This window comes from Dipodomys merriami, unplaced genomic scaffold, assembly GCF_024711535.1.
Source record: "Dipodomys merriami isolate MVZ:Mamm:240054 unplaced genomic scaffold, mDipMer1.0.p SCAF_57, whole genome shotgun sequence".
NCBI classification, from domain to species: domain Eukaryota; kingdom Metazoa; phylum Chordata; class Mammalia; order Rodentia; family Heteromyidae; genus Dipodomys; species Dipodomys merriami.
In genome coordinates, this window is record NW_027206146.1 from 1,113,588 (window position 1) to 1,131,536 (window position 17,949).

Consider the following 17,949-nt stretch of genomic DNA (forward strand, 5'->3'; position numbering starts at 1 on the left):
GTGCTCGGGCGCGCGGTCCCGGGGGACTTGCCGCCCGCCATGGGGGCGGAGGCGATGCAGGCACCTGGCCTGGCCGCAGGCGCGACCCCAAAAGGAATCCGCCTGCTACGGAAGTGACGTCATGGCGACCTTTCACTAAGTGCCGGCGCGCCGGAAGTGATGTATGCCGGCAGCTTCGCTGGCGGAGCCCCGGCGCAGTGCGCTGGGCGGGGCGCGAGATCACTTCCGGTTCCGGTCCGTCTCCTTCGGTTGCTTCCCGTCCGCTCGGCGGCTCCCCTCCCCCGCCCGGCTCTCCGCGCCCCTCCCGGGCGCTGGGGCGGCGGGGCCGTCGGCGTGCGGTCCTCCGTGCGTCCGCGCCTGCGCCGGGTGCGCCTCCGCCGCCCGGAGCCCGACGCGCGCCCCGCGACACCGAGGCCGAGCGGGGGCTGGGGCTGGCCGTCATGACTCCCCGGAGCCCGGCGTGAGCTGGCGGAGGTGAGCGCGGGGCCGCGGGGCCGCGGCGCACGGGCTCCGGCCGGGCCCCGTTCTGGGCGTCTGGATTTTCAGCTTGGGGTCACTGGTGGCGGTCTTTGTGCCGGGTCGGCCGCTTGCCGGTGCGTTTTTTGGGTCTGTCCATCTGTCAGCGCGCGCGCGCCCGCGTGTGTGTGTGTGTGTGTGTGTGTGTGTGTGTGTGTGTGTGTGTGTGTGTGTGTGTGTGCGTGCGTGCGTGCGTGCGCTGGTGCTTCTGCCCTTCTTCGGTCTGTCCGTCTGTCCACGTCTCCGTGCCCCGCGGGCCTCTGTTAGCAGCCTGGGGTTGCCCTACCCCCGAGCCTGAGTATTTTACGGAAGGATTTGAAGATAGGATGTTTCTGCCCTGAGTGTCTGTCTGTCTGGATCTTGATCTTGTCTTATCTGGGTTTTCTCATTATCTGACCCTCTGCGCGGCCCCCCGCCCCCACATACATACACTTGCACACGCACACACACACCCTGCCTTCACGTCTGCCGTTTTGTACCCATAGCCATCCAGTCTCCCAGTTCCTTTCCAGGAATCTCTTGTTATGGTCTAGGATCTGCTTCCTTCCTCCAGATTTCCAAGTCTTCATAGCCTTGGCTATGGAATCAGAGTTCCTGCTGCATGCTGTGGCATTTGACAGGTACTTCTGTTTCCAAACCTTAATTGTGAAGTCTTTAAGTAGAGGTATTCGTAGTTCCTTGTCATAGAGTCTCTGTGCACACTAATTGAGGTGGTGCATGTAAAGTGCCTAACAGTGCCTGGCACTTAGGAAGTTTGCAATTACTGGATGCTGTGGTTTTTATTATGCCTTAAGAGTTGTGTTTCACTCAACATTTGGTAACCATCATTTGTGTTTACCTTGGAGGGTTTTGCCATACCATTTGTCTAATAATCTTCTTTGAGTCTGTTTAATTAGAAAAGCAGCCTCATTCTAAGGACTGTCTGAAATCTTAGTTTTTATGCGCTAGATGTTTGTTTTCTTCTAACACATTTGAAGTGAATTCTTGGTAGGAAGACAGTGCATCCTTGATCCCACCCTTCTGTTTTTCCCTGATAATAATAACAGCCCATGTTGTTGAGTGCCTACTATCTGTGGGGCACAGAGCCAAGTGCTTTATGTACCCATCTTATTTAATCAACAAGTTTGGCAGGTAGGAATTCTTTTCATTTCAAAGTTGAGCAAACTGAACCCCAAGTCTGTTCTGCTGGTAGCTGATGTGGCCAGAATTAAAATCTAAATTTTATTTTCTCTCTTCTTTTATGTCATTTTTCTTGCTTCTCATTGCTCAGTCCCAAGACTCAAGCTTCTGTTTTGTTCTGTTCTCTTTCAGGCCAGTCACAAGGTCTTTCCTCATTTCCATACCCATGTCTTGTCTTGTATCTTTGTCTCATTGTCCTCTGGGAAGCCCCCTCTGCCCAAATTTCTCTTCGCTTTCCATCTCCCTGGATCCTTTCTTGTGTCTTTCCGTATCGGTCACATTATTGTTTGCGTATTTACTTATTTATTTCTGTTCTGGTGTATCTGGCTAAGCCTGTATCTGGAACCCTAACTACCTTTTCACCTAGTTATGCCTGTCTGCAGATGCCTGGTTCTTTGCCCTGTGTTCCGGAGGGCAGCCTTTTCATCCACTCACATCTCCCCCAGGCTTACATCCCAAGAGGACTCAGTACATCTCCTGTGCAGAGTAGTTCAGAGCCTGCTCTGGCTCCGGTTGTGAAACATGTCCCTTAACAAGGGAATCAGTTGTGTCAGTATGCTCCTGTGTAAGGCAGCTGTGCACCATGGAGTTGTTGGGGTTAACTGAATTAATGTATATAAGGCACTTAGAAGGTGCCAGGCACAAGGTAAAGACTCACTGCATTTGCCTGACCCCAACCATCTGTTTCTTTTTCTTATCAGCTGGTCTCAGCACAGGTTATTTGGTTCATTTGGAAATATACTCTTCTCTTTCTTCTGGGCTTCAGTGTGGGTTTGCCTTGCCATCCCTGTGTGACACTGGCTGAATTATGTTGCCTCCAGAACTCAGTGTCCACACCCAGCAGCATTAAATGAGATAATGTTGGCCCGTGCTTAGTAAGGTCTCTGCACACAGTTGGGACTTGTCAGTGCAGCTGTTGTATTGCTTATCTCTTCCCTTGAGCCTTGGGCTTCCCTCCCAGCCCTTGGAACACCTCCTCTCTAGGCACTGCCACCCGCTCACTGTCAGGGGAGGGACGCTGTTTCCCTGCCCTAGCCTTTCCTCTCTCTGCCTCTTCTCCCCGTGTCCCTGTGTGCTGGGGATTGGACCCAAGGCCTTAACCCTAGGTAAGCACTCATCACCGAGCTACATCTTCAGCCATGGTTGTTTTTTAGACAGGGTCTTGCTCTGTAGCACCATCCGGACTGGAACTCATAATTCTGCTGTCTCCCAGTTCCCCCATGTGGGGAATCACAGGTATACACCACTGTTTCTGGCCCTCTTGTGTTTTGTCTGCCATGGATTTCTACCACCTCTGTTCCTGTTCTAGAAATCTTTTCTGCCCTCCTTTCTCCACTTCCTGCACCGTTTATTGAATGCTTTTTCCGGGCCAGCTTCTCTAGAGGGAAAAGCCAAGTACAGATGAATGTAGTTTCTAACCCCTTGGGCTCATGGGGTTGACTTTAGCCACAGAATCGGACAAATGGATTTAAAATCATGAGGGCCGCAGAGTCTACCAGAGAGGCCCCTGGGACCAGAGAGGCCCCTGGGAGCAGTGACCTTGACATTTGAGTGAAGATTGGGAAGTTTGAATGGGACCCTGAGGGCCAGTGGAAATCCCTGGCCAGGAAGGAAGAACAGTAAGCAGGCCAGAAGGTCTTATGACATTTCTCCTAAGCCTTTATGGGGCGCTTTCTGTTTACCAGGCCCTCTCAGTTGTCTGGGTTATTGTATAGACTCCCATTTGGCAGCAGAGAAAATGGAAGGGCAGGGCTGGGAAAGTGGCTCAGTGGTAGAGCACTTGCCTTGCATGCATGAGGCCCTGGGTTCGATTCCTCAGCACCACATAAGCAGAAAAAGCCAGAAGTGGCACTGTGGCTCAAGTGGTAGAGCACTTGCCTTGAGCTGAAGAGCTGAGGGACAGTGCCAAGGCCAGAGTTCAGGCCCAGACTGGCAAAAAAAAAAAAAGAGAATGGAAGGGCAGATGTTTGTAACTTGTTCAGATTGGCCTGTCTAGGAGTTAGCTGCATTGGGGTGTGGCCCTGTCTTTCTCACCCCAGTCTGACCTGCCACTGCACATTATGCCTCGCTGAGCACATGCCCCAGCAGGAAGAGGCAGGCGTGTTTGAGGAACTGAAAGATGGACGGGAAACTTTCAGAGGTTAGCAGGAGACCGAGCCCTCTGGGCCACCCCAGGGGCTACCGGGAGCCTCAGGAGAGGTCAGGGCTCTGGCAGGCCTGTATCCGGTCTCTGTTTCTAAAGGCCCTCTTTCCCCCTCAGATGTGGTGATCTGCTGGCACCTACCGCAGCCTCCCTGTTGGTCGCCTCATTCCACGCTCCAGTGGGCCTGGGCCCCCCACGCCATCCCGACCACCATGTCGACCTCATCATTGCGCCGGCAGATGAAGAACATCGTGCATAACTACTCGGAGGCAGAGATCAAGGTCCGGGAGGCCACAAGCAATGACCCTTGGGGCCCATCAAGCTCGCTCATGTCCGAGATTGCTGATCTCACCTACAACGTTGTGGCCTTCTCTGAGATCATGAGCATGATCTGGAAGCGGCTCAATGACCATGGCAAGAACTGGCGCCATGTCTACAAGGTCAGCGCCGTGGGGTGGTCCCCTGGGGCTGGTGTGCCTCTCGTTTTCTAGAGGCATGAGGACTGTCCATGCACATGAAATCTGTTGTCCAGTGAAAGCAACACATGGGGCTCTGGTTCAAAGCTGAGGATGCTTCATTCCCTCATGTAAATGGCATAGGTAGAGTTGGCATGTAACCTCTGTGTGTGTGTGTGTGTGTGTACGTATGTACGTACATACATATGTGTGTGTACATGTACCCATGCACATGTATGCATCAGTACTAGGGCTTAAACTCAGGGCCTGGGTGCTTGCTGTTCTTTAGCTTGTTTTGCATAAGGCTGGTGCTCTGCCACTTGAGCCACAGCTCCATTTCCAGCTTTATTGGGAGTTCATTGGAGATAAGAGTCTCATGGACTTTCCTGCCCAGGCTGGCTTTGAACCGCCTCCCTTAGAGCTCAGTCCCCTTGAGTAGCTGGGATCACTGGCGTGAGCGATTAACACTCAGCTCCCAAAGAATTCTGGCCCATGGTTGGCTGGGAATGTTGATCATGTGGGCCAGAATGTGCAAGTTGCATAGTGTTTCTGGGAGTTTCAAGCATGTGATAGAAGTCTGCTTTTGTATATGTGGTCTGTTGTAGACTCAGGCTCTGCAGGCCCAAGGGGGCCCATAGGGCATGTTCCTTCCTGGTGTCCACTTGTTACTTGGCTTGGAGAAACTGAGTTGCAGCCTTTGGAGGCTGTCTAAAGCAGACGGTGTCTCCTTTACTTCTTTACCTAGATGACCCCAGGCTGTTGCCTACCTCAGGCCTGGGCACAGGTGATTGGCTTCCTGACCTGGGTATATCAGCTGGTGACTGTCATTTATCTGACTTGTTGGGAAAGGCAGAGCCCCAGGGACAGATAGATTAAACAGGCTACTGCTCCCTAGAGTCAGGGGAGGGGGTTGAGGAAGAGAAGCACTGGGGACCCTTTGATTGACAGAATTGTCACGTATCTCAATTGTAGTGGTGATTATATGCCCTGCAGTGGGATTGTGAGAGCTCAGACTGTAATATGAGTGGGTTTGGTCTGAGTTAGTCCCTAATTTAAAGCAGAGAAAGGACCCTTTCTCTATCAGGATGTAAAATATTGGTCATGTTTTCCTTTTATTTATTATTACTTATTTTTTTTTTGTCGGTCGTGGGTCTTGAACTCTGGGCCTGGGCACTGTCCCTGAGCTCTTCAGCTCAAGGCAAGCATTCTACCACTTGAGCTACAGTACCACTTCCAGTTTTCTGGTGGTTTCTTGGAGATAAGTCTCAGCCTTCTGAGTAGCTAGGATGATGGGCATGAGCCTCCTGCGCCCGGCATGTTTTCCTTTTATAAGTGCACAGTATTCCGAAGCATGGATTGGTTGTGACTTAACTAGTTTCCTGTTGATGTTCCGAAGTGACTTGCAGTGTGCTGCTTTCTCAGCAAGAGGGCTTTACTATCCTCAGAGCTCCAAGAGTGGGTTCCAATTTAACTGCCGCTCTGAGTCTGGGGGCCCGGCATTCCCCTTTGGGTTACTTGCTTCCCTGTTCCAGGGCAGCCAAGGGCGTGGCATGGAGGCAGTGGCTGGCTTGACGTAGCTCGACCTCCATACACAGAGTTGGTTTCAGACCCAGCTCTGGCCTGTAAGTGTTGGCACGCCATTGCACATTGCCACTGCACACTGCGTCTATGCTGTGGAGGGCTGTGCTGAGGCTTGGTTGGCACACATGAAGCACCAAAAGCTCTCAAGGACCCAGCCAGGACTCTGGGCTGAGCTTCCTGGCTTGGTTGGTCTTGGAGACTTCCTGCCAAAGTAGAGATAGCTCCCTCTGCTCTGAGACGCAGACCCCGAGGCCCAGAGAGGTGGACCTTTTATCTAAAAGGCCCGCTGTCGCCAGGCGCCCGTAGCTCACGCCTGTAATCCTAGCTACTCAGGAGGCTGAGATGTGAGGATCAAGGTTCAAAGCCAGCCTGGGCAGGAACATCTGTGAAACTCTTATCTCCAATAAGTCATTAGAAAACCGGAAGTGGCACTGTGGCTCAAGCAGTAGAGTGCTCCCTTGAGCTGAAGAGCACAGGGACAGCACAGAGGCCCAGAGTTCAAGCTTCATGACAGACAAAAACAAAACAACAAAAATAAATAAATAAAATAAAAGGCCTGCTGTCACGTCTAGAGATTTGATTTAATTGTTCTGCCTCTGTGTTGCTACATGTAGCAGTTTCCTTTTTTTTTTTTTTTAAGTAATTGTATTCATTTGTTAATTTTTGCAGTTACAGGAGCTTTTTTTTGGGGGGGCGGGTCTGGTCGTGGGGCCTGAACTCTGGGCCTGGGTGCTGTCCCTCAGCTCAAGATTAGCACTCTACCATTTGAGCCACAGTGCCACTTCCAGCTTTTTTCTTGTTGCTTATGTGGTGCTGAGGAATCGAACCCAGGGCCTCAGGATGCAAGGCAAGCGCTCTACCAGTGAGCCACCTTCCTAGCCCCTCCTTTTGTTTTTAATTGCCTCATTCTGAATTTGTTATAGATTCTTTAGGTATTGTACTGTGGATACACTTGATCTGTTTCCTGGTTCATGGTTTTAACTGTAGCTCCAAAGTCCAGGGAGCCTTGAAATGAGAAGTTTCTCATAATTCTTTTGGTTCGGAATGAGGTAAATTCTCTTCAGTAGTGTATGGCCTCATTCTGCGCTCCTGCCTCTTGGAGAGCTCTATCGGCAGGTGTGTGCAGCCTTCCTGGTTTCATTCCAAAGTGCAAGGCCCTGGCCTGATTCACGAACGTGGTGATACATAGCAATGTTTGCTTTTTCCTTTCTCCTCTGAAAGTGAGCACCTTTTGGCCCAGTTAAAAACTAATCTATGATTTTGGATGGAATACTCTCCATACTCCCCAGAAAGCCTTTCTAGAGACAGATGTGGCAAGAGCTTGTCATCCCAGAACTCTTGGAGGCTGATGCAGGAATTGGGGACTTCAAGACCAGCCTAGGCTACAGAGCCAGAGGCTGTTTCCAAAGAAAAAGGTCTTTCAGAATCTAGTTCAGGGAGATATTGGTAGCTGACAGCAACATTTACTGCAAAAGTCATTGTTCAGAGGCAAGTGAGCTGTAGTGTTTGGCAACCTCCATGTTCTACACCCGAGTGCCTGGATGTTTTGTTGGTGGTAGGAGCGCTGTGAGGCCCCCTTACTCTGCCCTGAGAGAGCCTGGGCCTGGCTGCCTTTGGCATCTCCCCTTCCAGGTGTCAGCTATCCTCTGGGTGGTCCTGCAGTGCTGGCATGGCCTAGGCTTCTAGAGGGGGAGGAGGCTGTGAGGTGCCTCCAAGGTACCTGACAAGTAGTTTGCCTCTTACTTTGGATCTTCCTCTGTCTCTCTCTGTCTCTTGTCTCTGTCTCTCTTTCTGTCATGGGGCTTGAACTCAGGGCCTGGGTACTGTCCCTGACCTCTTAGTCTCAAGGCTAGCACTTTACTACTTTGAGTCAGTGTGTGCCACTTCCAGTTTCTGAGTTAAGAGTCTCACAGGGCCGGCCTCTGGAGGCTGACACCTGTAATCCTAGCTACTCAGGAGGCTGAGATCTGAGACTGCGATTCAAAGCCAGCCCAAAGCCAGCCCGAACAGGAAAGTCCTTGAGACTCTTATCTCCAATATATCACTAGAAAACTGGAAGTGCCACTGTGGCTCAAGTGGTAGAGCGCTTGCCTTGAGCTGAAGAGCTGAGGACAGTGTCCAGGCCCTGAGTTCAAGACCCATGACCGACAAAAAAAAAAAAAAAAAGTCTCAGGTATTTTTCTTTCTGGGCTGACTTCAAACTGTGATCTTCAGATCCCAGCCTTCTGAGTAGCCACCAGCACCTGCCGTTTGGATTTCTTTTTGTTGTTGTTGGTTGTGGGGCTTGAACTCTGGGCCTGGGTGCTGTCCCTCAGCTCTTCAGTTCAAGGTGAGTGCTTTACTGCTTGCACCACAGAACCACTTCTGGTTTTCTGTTGGTTCATTGGAGATTAAAGTCTCATGGCCTTTCCTGCTCAGGCTGGATTTGAACCACGATCCTCAGATCTCAGCCTCCTGAGTAGCTAGGATGATAGGCGTGAGCCACCGCTCCTGGCTGGATTTCTTTTGAAGGACATGGAGCAAGCTTAGTCGCAGTATATAATGTCTGGACAGACCTTGTGGCCGTGTATCTTGTATTTTCATTCACATGTGTAGGACGGTGGCAGGGCTTCCCGTGACCTTTTGAAGGGGCCTGGCCTCTTGCTCCAGCCCAGTTCAGCAGTGTGTGCCATACCCAGTGTTGGGCACCACACATCTGTCTGGGGATGAAGGGTGGAGTCCTCAGTCCCTGGGGGCTGTGGTCCGGGTCTCTGGACTGCAGCCTGCATGGCCCCCATGCTGACTGTCCATGCCGAGCCTCTGCTCCCCCTTTCTCTGTGCATCGTGATGTGTGCATGGCAGGTTCTTACCAACAGGTGACAGAGTTAGTGGTGGGGCTTGAACCTGGCACTGCCCAGGGGTTGGGCCTGCTTTGGTGCCCAGTGTGATGGTGTGTGCCCAACAGGCCATGACGCTGATGGAGTACCTCATCAAGACGGGCTCTGAGCGTGTGTCCCAGCAGTGCAAGGAGAACATGTACGCTGTGCAGACGCTCAAGGACTTCCAGTACGTGGACCGGGATGGAAAGGACCAGGGCGTGAACGTGCGGGAGAAGGCCAAGCAGTTGGTGGCCCTGCTGCGAGATGAGGACCGGCTGCGGGAGGAGCGTGCCCACGCGCTTAAGACCAAGGAGAAGCTGGCCCAGACTGCCACGGGTGAGTCCCTACCTCCTCCGGCAGCCGAGCCTGCCTTGCCTTGCCCTCGGAGCCCCCACGTCCACTGGCCCACGGCGTTTGCCGAAAACTTCTTCAGGGCTGCTTCTGGCCAGAGGCCTCTTGAAGTGCTTCATGTTTTGGGGTCACTGTGGAGCCCCTACTTGTAGATGTGAGGACATGGTGGGGCAGGTTTTTTTTTTTTTTGGGTTGGTCGTGGGTCTTGAACTCGACCTGGGCGCTATCCTTCAGCTCTTCAGCTCAAAGCAAGCACTCTACCACTTGAGCCACAGTGCCACTTCCACCTTTTCTGTGTATGTGATGCTGAGGAATTGAACCCAGGGCCTCATGCATGTGAGGTGAGCACTCTACCACTGAGCCCCCTTCCCAGCCCCTTGGTTGTTTTTTTTTTTTGGGTCCGGTCATGGGCCTGAACTCTGGGCCTGGGCGCTGTCCCTCAGCTCTTCAGCTCAAGGCTAGCGCTCTACCACTTGAGCCACAGCGCCACTTCCGGCTTTTTTCTTTTTTCTTATGTGGTGCTGAGGAATCGAACCCAGGGCCTCATGCATGCAAGGCAAGTGCTCTACCACTGAGCCACCTTCCCAGCCCTTGGTTGTTCTTTTTTTTTTTTTTTTTTTTAGCACAGGGTCCCGCCGTGCAGCCCTGGCTGGCATCAAACCCTGGCTCCCGCCTCTGCCTCCTCAGGCCTAGGTCACAGGTGCGCATCGCCACGCCCAGTAGCATTGGATAGATTTTTTTTATTTGCATCCTTTGCTTCCCTCTCTCCGTCTGTCCCTTTTTTCCTCTCCTGGGGTCAGACCCAGGCCTTGTGTGTGCTGGGCGAGCCATATGGGAGCACTTAACCTTGTGTGAGGGCTGTGACTAGGCATCTCCACCTTGCTGCATGTCCTCCACGTGCTCCTCCACCCGAGCCTTGCCTGCCTGCCCGCCTGCTAGCCTCCCGTGCTCACCGCCCCGCCCTGCCCAGCCCGGTGCCCTGCAAGCTCCCCTCATGGACTGTGACCTTTGAATTTCACATCACTTCTATGTGCTTGATAAATTCTTCTTCCTTGATGTCCTCCAACCATTTAAAATGTAAAAGTTTTGTCACTATGGCCTGCAACCCAGTGCCGGCCGCGGGCTGAGAGAGGGCAGCGGGGCATTTGTCTCTGAGGCCCCAGGGAGATAGGAATGCTGACCAGCCTCTTGAGGAGGTGGGTGGGAATGGGGAGCCTGAGTGTTGGCCTTCTGTCCTTATTTAGTCTGGGGGGGTCCCCAGCACCCACCTATTGGGGGTTCCCCCAGGTCCAACCCAGGGCTCCCTCACCGCTCAGATGGGGTCCCAGGACAGCTCCTGGGAGGGGCTGAGGCCTTGGTGTGATGAGCGGCGCCTGGGGTGCAGTGGTGGGCAGGAACCCCAGAACACTGGATGAGGGCTGGGGTACTGGCGCAGGCAATGTGGAGAGGGTAGAGTTGGGTTAGGGGCTAAGCCCAAGAGTTGTGGGCGGGGCTAAGCCCAAGGCTGTGGACAGAGTCTGCCCTCTGCCCTCTGCCCTCTGCCTGCTGGGAGAACAGGCAGAGTCCTAGGAAGCCAGTGGGCAGTGCCCAAGCCTGGCACCGTGGGAGGGGAGGAGAAGATGCCGGCTCAGCAGTCGTCCTCCCCCACTGGGGACGGTGCGGCCTCCCTGGGGCCCCAGCCCTTCCATCGCCTTGTCACACTCCTGGAACCAAGGGCTGCTTGTCCACTGCTCTTCTGATGGTGGGGCTTGGGCCCCTGCAGGCTGACCCATGCTTCTCCCCTAAGAGCTGCCACTCTCCCTCTCCTTCCCGAGCGACATTTCCGGAGGGAGCCTCCCTCCCCTCCGGGATTCCAGAGACCCTGCCTTTGGGCAGACCTGGACCCTGTGCCCCTGCCCTCGCCCCTGCCCCCGCAGCCTCGGCCCCACCCAAGGGTGGGGCCTGCCCTTTACCCTCCTCACCTCTCTGGTCCCCACCTCCCCCCCCCATCAGCTTTTGGAGGCTGTGGGGGAGGGGTGGGGACCAAAGGCCTTGGTTCACCTGGGATCCCATGGCTCTGCTGTCCCGCAGCCTCATCTGCAGCCGTGGGCTCAGGGCCCCCACCTGAGGCGGAGCAGGCCTGGCCACAGAGCAGCGGGGAGGAGGAGCTGCAGCTCCAGCTGGCCCTGGCCATGAGCAAGGAGGAAGCCGACCAGGTACCCACGCCCCGGCCTCTGCAGGGCCCCACTTCTGTCCTGCCATCCTGTCTCCATGCCTTCCCTCCTCTCCCACTCCCCCCAGCCTTTTCCTCACCTGCATCCTCCCTCCCACCTCCACCCGCCTCTCTTCTCCGGCTCTTTCCGGTCCCTGACCTGGCCACTTTCCTCTCTAGGAGTTGGCCTGCCCCTTGGCGTTTGGGTTTCCATTCCTCTCTGTGTGCCCTTCTCTTTTCTGGCCCTGTCCAGCCCTGGCTCTGTGCCAGTCTGCCCATCCACTCTTGTTCTTTTCTGGCCACCTGTGCCTCTGCCTGTGCCGGCCACCCTGCCCCACCCCTCACACTCTCTCTTCCCCAGCCCCCGTCCTGCGGCCCCGAGGACGACGTCCAGCTCCAGCTGGCCCTTAGTTTGAGCCGAGAGGAGCATGATAAGGTCAGAGCGGCTTCCCTGCCCTTCCTCCAGCACCTCTCCGCCACGGGTGTGCGGACATGCATACACTCACTACCCACGTACACCCACCACCCGGTGGACGCCCGGCCTGAGGTGGACCTAGGCCCACAGCAGGCTCCCAGTTTAGACGGTGCTCCTTAAGGTCTGCCGAAGCGGCAGACAGTACTCCCCAAGGCCTGCCGGGGCGGCCTGGGGCTCCCTCCTCTCCTCCCTCCCTCCTCTTCCCTCTCTCCCCCTCCCCCTCAGGTGTCCACCCATTCCATACATTGTCCACATGCTGTGTGAAGTTTGCAGCTGCATCACCAGGCTTGGGAGGATGGTTGGGGAGGACGGCGCGGCCTCCATCTGTGCGGGGCCTGTGTGGTGACCGCTGCCCTGGCCGGCTGCCCTTGTGTCCCACAGGAAGAGCGGATCCGCCGAGGGGATGACCTGAGGCTGCAGATGGCCATAGAGGAGAGCAAGAGGGAGACAGGGGGCAAGGAGGAGGTGAGCAGCCCCAGCGCCCAGACAGCCACAGGCCCCTTGGCCGCAGGAGGCAGGGCTCCCTTATCCTGTTGTCTCTGACGCCTCAAAAGCGTGGCGCCCACACCACACCGTGGCCACGGTCCTTGCTGTGGCCGCCATTCCACACGCAGCCACTTTGGCAACCTTCCCAGAACCCTGCCTGGCTTCCACGCACCATCGTGTCTTCTCATACAAGGTTCTGGATGCTGGAGATCACCTGGGTCCTTCAGTCAAGGCTGAGCTCGCTCAGGCCTGGGGTGGTAACGGGCAGCCTCATTCCTCTGGCCTCCATGGGTGGCCTCCTCCAGCCCCCGTGGGGTCTTCTAGAGGAGGGGAGGACCTTAGGTGCCGGTAGTTGTTCAGCGGCCCCCCAGAGGCTCACCCATGTACCCCCTCGCCCTCAGCTGCCTCTGCCTAGGAGACTTGTGTGGGGAGGAATGGATGTGGGGGTGGAGTTCCTTGATCTTCAGAGAGGTGGGAGTTCTGGCTGGTGGGCTTCGGGGGACCTGGCAGGGCTCCCCAGGAGGTGGGGTCAGGGATGCTCAGCTGAGGTGGGTGGGAGTGGCTGGCAGGGCAGGGCGTGGCCCATCCTCGAAGGGCGTGGCCTGGCTTCCATGGTGGGGGGTTTTGAAGGGTCACTCAGGTGCTGAGCAGGGAATGCTGGGAGTGGAGTGGTGGGCAAGGTAGACGGAGGGGGTGGACCCTGCGCTGAGGGGAGGGTATTCGAGCATGGGTGTGTGTAGGGGGAGCGGGGCTAGCTCCATCTCCTGAGCGGGTGCGTCTCCCCACAGCTGTCTGTGTTACCCCTCTCCTCTTTCCATAGTCCTCTCTCATGGATCTTGCCGACGTCTTCACGGCCCCTGCCCCTCCGCCAGCCTCAGCCTCTGACCCCTGGGGAGGCCCAGCGTCGTTGCCTGCTGCTGTCCCTGCAGCTGTCCCTGCCTCGGACCCATGGGGGGGGCCTGCTGTCCCCCCAGCTGCTGACCCCTGGGGTGGCCCTCCCCCCACGCCTGCCTCTGGGGACCCGTGGAGGCCTGCGGCCTCGGCTGGGTCATCAGCAGACCCCTGGGGCGGGGCCCCAGGCGCTGTGGCTGGGGAGGGGCCCCCAGCGGACCCTTGGGGAGGCTCTGACAGTGAGTACTGCCCCAGGACACCTCACCCTGCCCCACCCTGTGCACTCATTGGTCACACAGGCCACTAGGACCATCAGAGTGGGGCTGGGACAGCTGGGGTTTTGCCCATGAAGAAGGGGGTGGGGAGGTAGGAAGGGGGAGGGCAGGACTGTGTGGAAGGAGGACCTGTGAGCACCACATAGTGGCAGGTCGTGGCCCTAGCTGTCCAGTTGGAAGCCAGGTGCTGCAGCCCCTCATGAGCATCCCTCCTCCCCTAGGTGGGGCCCCGGTTGGCGGAGCCCCAGTGTCTGATCCCTGGGCGCCTGCGCCAGCCTTCTCAGACCCTTGGGGTGGCTCCCCTGCCAAGCCTAGCACCAATGGCATGACAGGTATGGTGGCTCTGCGTTGCGTGTGCTGCCCACAAAGGAGGGAGGGAGGGATGGGGGGGGAGAAGAGGGGGTGGGGGGTGGCGGCGCAGGGCCAGGCATTCCTGAGCAGAACTCCTACCCCACAGCAGCTGGCGGCTTCGACACCGAGCCTGATGAATTCTCAGACTTCGACCGACTCCGCACGGCCCTGCCCACCTCTGGGAGCAGCACAGGTGATCTGCCTTCCATCAAGAAGCCCCAGCCATGCCCTGGCCCCACCCCACCCGACCCGCACCCTGCCCAGCCACACTCTGGGCAGTGAGTGCCCCACACAGGCATTTCCTGTGATTCTCACTCAGAAAGGTGGCCATGGAGGTTCAGGGTTCCCTCAGGAGTTCCCCCTCCCCCTTCCCTCCCCATCTCTTCCCCCTCACCCCTCTCTCCTAGGGTGCTGGCATCATCTGCACGCTGCTCTCTGCAGTGTTTGTTGCTGGGCACCCTGGCCAGCCTTGTGCAGGCCAGAACCCCACAGCAGCCAGCCCCAGTGCCTTTGGGTCTTTCTGCGAACCCCACAGGGTCCAGGTCCCCTCCGAGCTTAGCAGTTGCATTTGCCCACAGGAACTGATGTCCATTTTGGTCTTTTTTTTTTTTGGTTGATGTTGCCAGACCTGAGGCTTGAACTCAGGGCCTGGGCACTGTCCCTGAGCTTCTTGTGCTCAAGGCCAACACTCTACCTCTTGAGTCCCAGCGCTGCTTCTGGCTTTTCCTGTGTATGTGGTCCTGAGGAATTGAACCCAGGGCTTCATACATACAAGGCGAGCACTCTACCACTGAGCCACATTCCTGGTCCTTGGGCACTCTTTTATTTATTTTTCTGTCAGTGGTGGGGCTTGAACTCTGGGCCTGGGCAGTGAGCCACAGTGACACTTCCAGTTTCCTGGTGGTTAATTGGAGACAAGAGTTTTGCAGGCTTTTCTGCCCAGGCTGGCTTTGAACTGCGATCCTCAGATCTCAGCCTCCTGAGTAGCTAGGATGACAGGCATGAGCCACCAGTGCCCAGCCCTTGTCACTTAATTCATTTTTGGAGGCCTGGCTAGTCTCCTGTAAGGCTGTGAGTCCAAGTGTGTGCCCTGCACCAGGCCTCTTAATTTTGTTGTTGGTCGTGGGCGCTGTCCCTCAGCCCTTCAGCCCAAGGCTAGCGCTCTACCATTGAACCACAGCACCAGCCTCATGCATGGAGGCAAGCACTCTACCATTGATCCACCTTCCCAGCCCTCTTTTTTTTGAATGAAGTAAGCTTCTGTTGCGGTGCTGATTATAGCATAGAAGCAAGTTGCTGCCAAGTTAGCTCTGAAGGGAGAAAGTACCCAGCACTTCCTCTCCTCCCTTGACTGTTCAAGACTGGCTGCCATGTCTGCAGGCATCACTCCTCTCCACCTCCCATCCCCCCCCCCCCCCGCCCCGCGGAGATGTGTGCCTTCTCCCCACATTAGTATTCTTTCTCTATTGGAAAAGTTCTACCTCAAGCAAGCATCCTCTGCCGCCATTGCCTGCAAAGTGAGCGGACATGCTCGCTGGTGTGGCCTAGGGCTGTGTGGGAGAAGCTCCCTGTTTTCAGCAGCAGCCACTACTTGTAGTGAATTTCCCCACGTGTCACTGCTCAGGTTGACGTGACAGCCTGATCACAGCACTCCAGGCCCGGTTCCCACCCCCCTCTCCCCCCTGCCTTCCCCCCTCACCCTTAGTCCATCCCGACCCCTTCCAGGGGAGCTGGAGCTGCTTGCTGGAGAGGTGCCTGCCCGCAGCCCTGGGGCGTTCGACATGAGTGGGGTTGGGGGGTCTCTGGCCGAGGCGGTGGGCAGCCCCCCACCGGCTGCTGCCCCCACCCCCACTCCCCCCACTCGGAAGACGCCGGAGTCCTTCCTGGGGCCCAACGCGGCCCTTGTCGACTTGGACTCGTTGGTGAGCCGGCCGGGCCCCACGCCGCCGGGAGCCAAGGCCTCCAACCCCTTCCTGCCGAGTGGTGAGCATGTCCCTGGGCAGGGGGCAGGAGGGGGGGCTCCCTTTGTTGCTCACAGATGCATGCTGCCTCCCCCTCCCCCTCCCATGCTGGAGGACCACTCTCCATGCACCTTCTTATCTTCCTGCAGGAGCCCCCGCCACGGGCCCCTCTGTCACCAACCCCTTCCAGCCCGCACCACCCGCCTCGCTCACCCTGAACCAGCTCCGCCTCAGCCCCGTGCCCCCCGTCCCTGGAGCGCCTCCCACCTACATCTCTCCCCTTGGTGGGGGCCCTGGCCTGCCCCCCATGATGCCCCCCGGCCCCCCAGCCCCTAACACTAACCCCTTCCTCCTATAATCTGGGGAGAGGGAGGCTGGGCCCGCAGGCTGCCCGTCCTGCCACCCCCTGGAGACCTTGCTTCTGGGAGATGGGTATTGTGAGTGCATGTGAAATGGGGACCCTCCCCCAGCCCCCTCTCCCTCCTGGGGCCACTCACACTACGTCCCCTTCCCACATCCCCGGCCCTCCTCCCCAGGAGAAACTGGACATGGGGCGTGGGGGAGCTGGCTGGAGGAGGGCCTTTCCCATGGCATTAGAAGGGGGGACCGGGTCCCCCTCGCCCTGCCCACCTCCTCCCAAATCAGTGTTTGAGCCTTCTCGTTCTCTGCACCCCTCGGTGAGTCCTCGGTGATGATTTTGGCAACTTCGGGAATAAATGGCAATTCTCACGGGTGTGGCTCCTCAAGTTCCCATGTACGGCAGTGCCTGTGTCCCTCCCAAGCCCCTAGCCTCCCGGGGTTAACAACTGGGACCCTGCCCCTTCTTGACCCTGCTCTGGGGGTGGGTATTGGGGGTGCCAAGGCCTGGCTGGCACTGTGGGGTCCCTCCCGGGCGCTCCAGGGAGAGCTGGGTTCTGTGGGCATGAGGGTCAGGTCCGAGGGCTTGTGGGCAGAGGGGAGGTGGCATGTACTCAACACAGGTATCCACCTGAAGCAGCACCAGTACCTGCACTCCTGCAGCACCTTGGGGTGGCACCGCCACCAATCTGCAGGGTCTCCCAGTGTCCTGGAAGTGCTGTGTATACAGTGACCCCAGCGAGGAAGGGGCACTGTGTGTGGGGGCTGCTGGGGAGGCGCCGTGTGGGGGGTCCACTGCAGCATTCTGATGCTCCTGGACTTTCTTCCTGGTGGGTCTCCTGTCACTCTGGGCCAGGCCTGTGGCTGCCAGCTCTGCCCAGCGGTGCCAGTGGTTGGAGACTGAGTGGGAGCAGGAGAGGGAGAGGAGACCACACTTTTGCCTCTTGCCGGAGTGGCTCCTGGGCTCAGGGCTACAGGGCCCTGTCATGGACACTGCAAAGAGCCAGGTGTGGAGCAAGAAGCTGGAGTACAGTTCCTGAGTTCAAGCCCTAGTATGCGCATGCGTATATACACACACACAAGATGGAAAGAGAGCGAGGGGCCAAGCACATACTTGGGAATGTCACCAGCCTGAAAGACCCTTGTACAGCTCACATACTAATAAACAATGTGAAAGGTGTGGGGGGGTGAGGGAGAAGCTGAAGCAACTGCATCCCATGCTGTGTGGAGCCCTGGGAGCCACCCTGTGGGAGAGAAAGAAATTGGGAGACCATGTGACATGCTGCCAGCTGGAGCCCCAGGAGCTGGCCTTGTCCCGGACCTCAGCCTCCAAACCATATCTCCCAAGCTACCCAGTCTGTGAGTGTTCAGAAGGTCATCCACACTGCGGGGGGCGCACAGGTGCTCCCCTCCTCAGCTCCTGACCCGGAGCCTCTGCTGGTTCAAGCTCATCCTGCCCCTCACCCTGTCCCTGCCATGTCCTCTCAGCTGCCGCCCACGATTACGATGCTCCCTGACCACATCCACCCCGTGCAGGGGACAACCGCTTAGCTCTCCCACCCCACCCCATCCCTGGGGAGGTGTTCGCACAGGGCTGGCCCTGGATACTTCCTGTGCACCTCTGGCTGGCTCCTCCACTATGCTGCTTGTATGGCATGGACCTCCAAGCCCCTCCCTTTCCCACTCACCCTGGAAGGCTCCATGAATTTGCATAAAGCAAGCACAACCCTGGTAGCCGGGGCAGGGAGTGCACAGGGTTGAGAATTGTTACTCGGCATGACTGGCTGCTGTAGGCCCACGCAAACTCCTAAAGAACCAGTCCAGAAGGAGATTCCCATAGACGCAGATACCTGCTTATTGCTAGGATTTTTCCCCCTTA

At 56.8% G+C, this 17,949-nt stretch overlaps 1 protein-coding gene across 5 annotated transcripts; it reads left to right on the forward strand.

The window, feature by feature from the left end:
- Positions 1–238: 238 nt before the first annotated feature.
- Epn1 (epsin 1) lies at positions 239–16,459 on the forward strand. Of its 5 annotated transcripts, none has more exons than XM_070000660.1 (11): positions 239–474; positions 3,956–4,278; positions 8,819–9,068; positions 11,154–11,278; positions 11,636–11,710; positions 12,131–12,214; positions 13,056–13,365; positions 13,623–13,733; positions 13,859–13,945; positions 15,478–15,735; positions 15,863–16,459. In XM_070000660.1, the coding sequence occupies exons 2-11, from the start codon at positions 4,051–4,053 to the stop codon at positions 16,069–16,071; spliced, it is 1,737 nt and encodes a 578-aa protein (XP_069856761.1). In that variant the 5' UTR covers positions 239–474; positions 3,956–4,050; the 3' UTR covers positions 16,072–16,459. The 5 variants fall into 5 exon arrangements, with proteins under 5 accessions (XP_069856761.1, XP_069856762.1, XP_069856758.1 ...); XM_070000661.1 differs by lacking the exon at positions 239–474 and adding an exon at positions 492–593; XM_070000657.1 differs by lacking the exon at positions 239–474 and having other exon boundaries at positions 13,862–13,945.
- The last annotated feature ends 1,490 nt before the right edge of the window (positions 16,460–17,949 follow it).